At 31.9% G+C, this 9135-nt stretch overlaps 2 protein-coding genes across 3 annotated transcripts; one reads left to right on the forward strand and one right to left on the reverse strand.

Moving 5' to 3' along the window:
- Positions 1-1439: 1439 nt before the first annotated feature.
- LOC131618096 (uncharacterized) lies at positions 1440-3982 on the reverse strand. 2 transcript variants are annotated; one of them, XM_058889361.1, is made up of 2 exons: positions 3784-3982; positions 1440-1912 (listed from the first exon to the last, which is right to left on the reverse strand). In XM_058889361.1, the coding sequence occupies exon 2, from the start codon at positions 1892-1894 to the stop codon at positions 1694-1696; it is 201 nt and encodes a 66-aa protein (XP_058745344.1). In that variant the 5' UTR covers positions 1895-1912; positions 3784-3982; the 3' UTR covers positions 1440-1693. The 2 variants fall into 2 exon arrangements, with proteins under 2 accessions (XP_058745344.1, XP_058745343.1); XM_058889360.1 differs by having other exon boundaries at positions 3753-3953.
- A 1957-nt stretch (positions 3983-5939) lies between these two features.
- On the forward strand, positions 5940-8567 carry LOC131618097 (mediator of RNA polymerase II transcription subunit 9-like). The gene is made up of 6 exons (XM_058889363.1): positions 5940-6481; positions 6581-6643; positions 6748-6828; positions 7964-8022; positions 8102-8183; positions 8314-8567. Exons 1-5 carry the CDS (start codon positions 6152-6154, stop codon positions 8157-8159), a joined length of 591 nt encoding a protein of 196 aa, XP_058745346.1. The 5' UTR covers positions 5940-6151; the 3' UTR covers positions 8160-8183; positions 8314-8567.
- The last annotated feature ends 568 nt before the right edge of the window (positions 8568-9135 follow it).

Genomic DNA, 9135 nt, shown 5'->3' on the forward strand with positions numbered 1-9135 from the left:
AAGAAAAATGGTATTTATGATCCAAATATTTTTATTCCAAAATGGTATACGGAAAAATAATCTACTATTGATCTAAATATTTTTATATACGAAATTTACTATTGATCCAAATATTTTTGTAAATGATAATGAGGTCTGTATACGGAAAAAAAATCTATTATTGATATAAATATTTTTATATACAAGAAATGGTATTTATGATCAAATATTTTTGATCCAAAAATGGTATACGGGAAAAAATATATTATTGATCTAAATATTTTAATATACGAAAATTTAATATTGATTCAATTATTTTTGTAAATGATACCTAAACAAAAATAATATTTGTATACGGAAAAAAATGTATTATTTACGAAAAATGGTATTTATGCCCCAAATATTTTTTATTCAAAAATGGTATACGGGAAAAAATTTATTATTGATCTAAATATTTTTATATACAAAATTTACTATTGATCCAAATATTTTTGTAAATGATACCTAAACAAAAATGAAGTCTGTATACGGAAAAAAATCTATTATTGATCTAAATATTTTTATAGACGAAAAATGATATTTATGATCAAATATTTTTATCCAAAAATGGTTCACGGGAAAAAATCTATTATTGTTCTAAATATTTTTATATACGAAATAATCAATTATTTATCTAATTTTTTTTTCTTTTTTAACATTTTTATTTAAAATAATTGATATATCCAAATTCGCGTAACCGAACAGAACCCGTGCGTATGCACGAGTTGGTTACTAGTTAGAGAGAAAGTGAGAAGATGTGTGAATAATGGTAAAGGAAAGGAGCTCCTACTTATAGGAAAAAAAATGAGGAATCAATTACACTCATGTGCCATATGAGATGGCGTCTCCTCTCAAAGCCTGTCTGCATGCGCCATCTCATATAACGCCTTGGCTATGCATGCGCCATTTCATATGATGCCTCTTCTGTCTTCTCTATTGTTTTTTCAGTGCATGCGTAATATGAGATGGCGCCACCACTTAAATCCATAACCAAACCTTATTATTTGGGTAAATAATGAAAAAGATGGTTATTTAGAAAATTTAATTGAAAAACATTGTTATTTTAGAAAAAAAAATTATTTATGTGTAGATACACCTATATTATATGAATTGAACAACAAACTTCAATGTAAAAATTTCGTTTAAACTAAAAAACTACAAATTCTAGATTCAAGTAAAATCAATTTTGAAAGCAAAATCAATTCAACTTTAACAGAACCAAACACCTCAAAATCACTAAAAAAAAAATCAATTTTACACCAATTGTTTTTTCCTATTCCAAAAGCCAAACTAAAAATGACTTTTTGAAAGTGTCAAAGTATTCGTTCAACCAAAACATAAATCCTTCAATCTTACTTTTCATGCTTCTATTATCAAAAGAAATTTCATATTGATTCATCACATCCAAAATGTCAACTACCTTATCAGATAAATAGTTTTATCAATAATAGTCAAACAACTCAATTGGAGTTAGTCTCAAAAATACACAACTTCCATCTAAAATTTCAGGAATTTTACAAATGTAATGAAATCATACACTAAAGACTTCCAGAGGTTAATACATTCTCATCTGTAAAAACTAAAATTTGCATATGGCCTCTTATCCTTCGGTTTATTTAACTAAATTTAACTAACCGGGTATTGAACTATGCTACATAAACTTTCCAAAAGACAGTTATTTTGTGGGCTGTTGAGAAGCATCATTTTGCTCTTGTTTTGAACCAGCCATAGCTGCAGTTGCTGCTGCTGTCATGGCAGCTGCAGCCGCACCAACCTTTACGCCACCTGCAGCCTTCATCACACCTGCTACTTTAGCAAATGCCGCTATGCCTCCAACAAGGATTGCTCTTAATGCAACTGTCGGCTTCACTGCCATAACTAATAAAGGGACAACCTGCAAAATGCAAACTGATTATTTTTCATACAAAATAAGTTCATAAATCACAACACCTGCACAGAATAATCATGGCATGCTACAACACCACGGTTTCCATTAACAAATTAAATGCATGCAAAAATTCATGATTTACTATATAACCCTTGAAAACAAAAGCACTTCATCATGCTCATTGCATCTTGGCAGAGCAGTAGAGATAATTCCATTGTGCAAAAGAATGTTTGGTGTTACAAACGGCCATAAAATAATTTCTGGTAGAAATATGATATGCTATAATAGTGAAGAAAAAAGGCAAAATACCCTTTTTGGTCCCGTATGTTAACCTCGGGGTTCATTTTGGTCCCTTAACTTCAAAAAGTATCAAATTGGTCTCTTAACTCCTCAAAAGGTGTCATTTTAGTCCTTTTGGGCATATTAGCGACGTATTTAGCGACCGATTTTTGAGTTTTTCCGTCGCTAATATGACAAAAGGGACTAAAATGACACCTTTTGAAGAGTTAAGGGACCAATTTGAAACTTTTTGAAGTTAAGGGACCAAAATGAACCCCGAGGTTAACTTACGGGACTAAAAAGAGTATTTTGCCAAGAAAAAAATAAGAAGGAAAAGGAAGAAGATATGCATCCAGATATATATGGAGCCCAAAAAAGATAATTATCAAACTTCACTTTGACATAAAACCCATTCTTGTATGTCATTTTAAGTTTGCTTCAATTCAGCTTTTCAGTAAAGATTGGAAAAATGGAATGACCAAATCTTGTATGTCATTTTAAGTTTGTGTCAATTCAGCTTTTCAGTAAAGATTGGAAAAATGGAATGACCACAAAATTAAGCCTCAAGAAAGATTAATCCTGGTATTCAGTTTCACTGAAACTTTGGTTTTTGATAGACGTCAACGCATCAATTGAGATCTTGTCTAGTGGAAAAAGACCTATTGTTGTTTTATTCTATTAATTTTCATCAAAGTCCAACTACTAGATTAACAAATTATCATATATACTTCATACTAGATAAGCCTCTATAGTTTAAAACGCTACCATAATGCCGATTTTCTCTGTTCCTGAGACTTTATGTTCCTGAGACTTTATTTTCGTAGTAGACAATACTAGTTAGACCATAAGGAGCAAATATGATTCTTTTCCATTCAAATCCTTGCAAACACCAAAACCTAGTAGATCCTGTACCTAGGCTAGGCCATTATCTCTATAAAAAAATTTCAATATTTCCTATCAATCATTCATTACAGAAATTACAGAAACATAACTCTTTCTTTCATTTGTTCTATTTCTTCACTAAGTAATAATAATGGAAATCAATCAAATTCAACACATATCTCATTCTCATTATACTATAATTTCAGAAATCTGAAATCCACATCCGGCAAGTTTTGCATAGTTGATTGCATCATATAGGTGGAGAGAAAAAGACTCATGTTGAAGCACAAACCAAACTTAGAGAATTATAGTTAAAAAGCTACGAAGCACAGACACAGATACAAACACCCCGTACACAACACTGATGCTGACACAGACACGCCACACGCATTTTTTCCAGAAGTGTCGGTGTTACATAGTTAAAAAGCATTACATCTTATTAAAACCCCATTTTCTCAAACTCAAGCATAAGTAGTTAATTAGTAATCCTCTTATGATATTTCTTTCTACATTTCAATTGAATATCATATAATTAACTTCTAATATCATAAATTCATAATCAAACCCACTAAATAAACCCTAAACCAAAACACTATTTTGCCCCAATTCATAATCTTGATCAAATTCGTCACGAATGAATTTCAAAGATAGAGAGAAAAGGGATGAAATTGAATAAGAGTCAAACCTGGAATTGAAAATGGAGCTTGATATGGTACCTGAAATTGAAACCCTTTAGAAAATGATACGCGGAGAGGGAAATAGATTAGACGCAATGAATCTAAACCCTCTTTGTTTCCTTGTACCTCGGACCTAGAAATAAGGAGGTGATGTTTGTCTAAAACGACAACGTTGTTTCTTTCTTTCTATGAGGAAACATGTGTTTGGTTTGGATAGTAATATCGCGTGAAGAGTGTGTTTGGTTGTGATGAGAAAGTGAGGAGAAAGAAAGAATAGTGAAGAGAAAGAAAGAATGACAAATATGTATAAAAATTAATGTATATATTAATTAAAAATTCGTGTGGCCGCACGGGTTAATTAAACTATTACTAAATATATAGTCAATCTAGTATTATTTCATAATCATTATAATCATTTAGATTGATCTAAATTCCGCAACATTATTATAGTTATGTCCATTTTCAACTTGATAAAATGAACTAGAAAACTAAAAGCTTTGAGAAAAATCAAAAATTCAAGTGTGTAACTGTTAAAATGTATCAAAGTCATTAGTTCCAGATATATTTGTGGATCTATGTGTTTGAATGTATGATTCTCAGTTGATTTTAATGATGGCTATTGATGAAGCACTAACTGTGAAGATAACAACTCCATAGATCAAAGGATGATTTGTGGATGTTGAGAATTCTCTATGATCAGGGAGTTAACTTCAACTGCCACTTAAACTTCTAATGATGGAACCAAATCAAAAAGATATCTCAAGCCTCGTTAATAAAAAAATCCAAGGAGACCAATCTCACCGTCCACTTGTAGGGGTCCCGTTTAAAGCCATAGCAAATCTCCATATGGACTGGCCCAACACATGAATTCTTTGCACCTAGTGAGATTCGAACTTGGAACCTTAAGAGGAGCATACTCTTAAGACCCAAGCCTTAACCACTAGGTCAATCTATGGGGGTTATTTTAGTTAAAGTGTTAAGTCATAGTTGTATCGAGTAAGGGGATTTGAAGGCCTGAAATTGTGAAGGTGTGATAGTTTGCCTAATCTTGCGCTTCGCGTCATAGAGTGATCAGTTAAAATGTTAAAGGTCAAAAGTAAGTCTTATAAAACCCTCTATTATATATAAAATTGCTTCACACAGACACAAAAAAAGCTTTTAACACCTCTATCTTTTTTATCAAATTTCTGTAAACCCTATCTAGGCTTTATGTAGAATTGATTTAGGAGTAGTTCTAATCAATCAGGAAAATTTTTACACTTCGTAATTGATCAAGGATTTGGTCCAATTGATTAGATCAAGGTATATGACCTCTTAATCGATTAAAAAATATTTTAATTGATTAGTTCATATAGCCATCTTAGGCTTTTCTTTTTTGGATTAGGGTTCCCTTTCTTGAAGAAGTTTTAATCGATTAAAACATTAAAATGGCCCATGAATTATTTTCATTTTGAGCAAAAAAATTTCTGTATAAAGGAGGTTTCTCCTCATTTTATTTAACACTGAATTCTGATTAAAAAAAATCTTCTATGAGAGATATTTTGCAATCATCATTGTGCCTTATATGATGTATCCTAGCATTTTATTCTCTTGTGGAAATTACATTGTAAAAGTTGCAAGCTAATCCTATATACAATATTGGTTGTAGGTTATTGATCTTGTCCTGCATTAAAAGCTTTGTTTAGTTCTAAAGTATGCCATGTGTTAAAAGCTTTGTTTGACTCTTGAGCTTAACTTATAATTGATAAGGTTATATCATACCTTAAACGCAAAACACACATCAATATGAGTGTATAACCATAATACATAATCAAACATTCAAGAGTAATATATAAGAGTTAGGACGAAAAATACATGAAGTAAAACAACATCAACGATCTCTTAAACGATAACTAATATCCTCCTCGAAATAGTTCTGATAAGAAACAAATGACGTGAGACAACATAAAAACAATCTCTCGAACGATAACCAATATTCACTTCAAAACATTCCATGAAGAACTCAGTAAACTCACTCGTTCACTATGTCTCTGTATTAACTGACATGAGAATTATGAAACAATTATTAAGTGACGCACTACACAAACTCATTTTATAGACTTCAATCATAGTTACCATCAACTAATCGAAGGATTGGCCGAATAACAAATTGAGCATCCTTTGACTAAGAACACATGTTGAAATAAACATGAATGCCTCTTTTATCTTATCTTCTATCAATAGATCATAAATCCAAATTGAAAGAGGAGTGTATTTTTCTTATAAAAATCACACAACTATAAAATATAAATGAAATAAGGCTACTCTAGAATCAACACATAAATCATTTGTACTAATAATCAAATTCGTGAAACATAAAAGGAGAATTGAATTGAACCGAAGAAGTTAGAGTGGTAGTAACATCGCAATGGATCATTACTCTTCTCCCGGAGGCACCTGGACGATGATTCCAACCCCAAATTCCAATTCCCAAATCCAATCCCAATCTCAACCCAATCAAGACCCTAACCTTTTTCTTCAACAACAACAACAACAATTTCTCCATCAACAACAACAGCAGCAATCTTTTCAACAATCACAAACCCCTCAATCTCAATTCCAACTCCAGCAGCAACAGCAACAACTTTATCAACAACAACGACTTCTACAACAACAACCCCAACCCCAACAGCAACCCCAACAACAACAGCAACAGAATCTTCACCAATCACTCGCTTCTCACTTCCATCTCTTACATGTATGCAAACAAACCCCTTCAAAACCCTAATTTTAAATTTTAAATTTTTTTGCTATTGTTTTTAATTAAGGTAAAATTAATTGATTGTCGTGGATGTAGTTGTTGGAGAATTTGGCTGAGGTTGTTGAACATGGAAACCCGGATCAGCAATCAGATGCATCGGTATGATATGTTATTTGCGATTTTTTTTTTCTTTTCATTGTAGGGTTATTTATTTGAATACTGAGTTGTGTTAGTTTTGTTTGGTTTGGTTTTGTTGGTTACAGATTGCTGAATTGAGTAACCATTTTGATAAGTGCCAGCAGTTGTTAAACTCAATCTCTGCTTCTATTAGCACCAAAGCCATGGTATTTACACTTCTCTTTTTATTTATTTTTGTTTTTGTGTGCTTGATTGTTGAAATAATACACAACATTCAACAATTGAATTGATAAAGTTCAATGTATATAGTAAGTTATTAAGCAGGGTAATTTTGTTTGAAGAGTAGTTATTTAGAGTTACTCCAAATTTTGACCCTTAATTTTGTTATTAGTTAATGGTAATTATCACTCACGTGAGCTGAGAAACGTGAGACGCGGTAGGTTACAAAAGATGGAGAAATGTGCTTTCAAATTATCAAAAACTACCTCTTTTGGCATTGATGCTCACGTGCCATTGTTTCTGATTGTCCAAGGGCTATGCACTCCGCTTAGTGTGTGTTTGGGTAGAGCCCCTTTCCTCGATGTCACCCCGTGTTGGCGTGGGGGTTTCAAAATTTAGCTTCTTAAATTTACGGTAATGTTGCATTGGGACGCGAAAAACTTGAATTGGAAGCTGATTCGGTCATACTGTTAATCTAGATTGTGAAAAAGTCAATTTGGGATTTTGGGTATTGATTCAAAAGTTTTATTTTTATGAATCTTTATAGATAATAGATTGGGTATTGATCTTATCCCGAAATTGAGTTTTCTTGTGATTATAGCATCTGGTTGTGAAGAACTGAGATTAGATATTCTGGTTATGCTCTTTATAAAATCTTATACCTCAATAAATAGAAAGCTCCGAAACACATGGTATATGACATACCTTGATTATTAGAAAAGGGAAAGAATGAAACATATGATTTAAATGGTGCAATGCATCGATTAAAAAAAAATAAGGCCCTCATAAATTTCTCCGTGTTAAGCCGGTTTTTTCTTGTAAACAACATTTGAACAAGGAAGGTGATGTTAGAGAAGAATGTTTTTTTCTTCTTTCAAAAACCGCCGCATTCTGTGTTTTTTTTCCTTCTCACTCGAGAGAAATCATGATTTGGTGTGTTGGGGTGTGTGTGTGTGTCATGCTATTTGCTTGCTAAACAATAATTACTGATGTTATTAAAAAGAAGAATGATTCATTTGCTGTGTTTGTCCTCGAAATATTAAAAATCTAAGTTTTTTTTGCCAGTAGTTAGAAGCTGGGGTTCTTTGCCTGACTTGAGGGAGTTTTGGTTGTTTAATGCAGACCGTTGAGGGGCAGAAGAAGAAGCTAGAGGAAAGCGAGCAATTGCTAAATCAGCGAAGGTCTGTACAAATTGTATTAGATATCTCTGTTCAGTAAAGTTCATATAACCTAAATACATGTTGTTTTCTTCTATTTCAGAGATTTAATCGCCAATTACACAAAATCTGTGGAAGAGCTTGTCAAGTCTGAGCCATAAGAGAGTATCATTCTTTTCAGCATGGTAATAAACCTTAAATGAGATTTTATTTGTTAATAGATTGCAGCTACAGATGATATCAATCGATAAAAAACTTTGATTTGTCCCTTTGAGTTATATATTTAAATTTTGGCTTACCATTTTCATCTTTCAGCCATACTAGAGTATGTAGAAGCATGGCATTGTGGAAAGTGTGAAATTTGGTAATCTGAAGAGATGTAATGTAACTGATATATATGATGTAAAAATGGTTACCATATGTGCTTTATTTTGGCCATTGATCTAATGTTGAATTAAGACTTTCGAATTGTGATTTTGGAGTAAAATTTTCATTTAGATTGAATGGAAAATGTCATTCATGTAGTTGAAAATGTCATGCGGAATTGAAAGTTAAAATGGTTTTAGGAACATTTGATGTTTTTGCTAGACCAAGGGATAGATGATTGAAAGATAAAATGAACTTTGACAAATGATTGATACACATGACTTGATAAACGAATGGATGAGTGTATATTTTATGTTACATGTGTTTTAGATGACTTGATAAACGAATGGATGAGTGTATATTTTATTGGCCTCTTACCGGAGAGTTTGGTTTCATATGTATACTATTTCATCATCCAATTAATCAACTTTATGTTGTTTATATATTAATTTTACTTTAAAACGAATTTAAATTTTGTATTAACTTTGGTTACAAGGCAGGGATATCAAACCATATTATTGAAGCATTTACCTTTTTATTTTATTAATTCAAGTGCGAATTATGGTTGTATTTTACATCAAAAGTTCTTTTGTAAAAGATCCAAAATTAAGGTATGAAGGTGGACAAGACCCTGATTTTTTGGTCATTCTTTAAAGCCTGTGACCTACTTAAGGGGATGGACTAAGCATTTAATTTTGACGAAGTCAAAATGTGGTGGAAACATGAAGAAGGTTGTTTAGAAAAAGATCTGAAACCATTTAGAAATGATGA

This window comes from Vicia villosa, linkage group LG7 (assembly GCF_029867415.1).
Source record: "Vicia villosa cultivar HV-30 ecotype Madison, WI linkage group LG7, Vvil1.0, whole genome shotgun sequence".
NCBI lineage: Eukaryota > Viridiplantae > Streptophyta > Magnoliopsida > Fabales > Fabaceae > Vicia > Vicia villosa.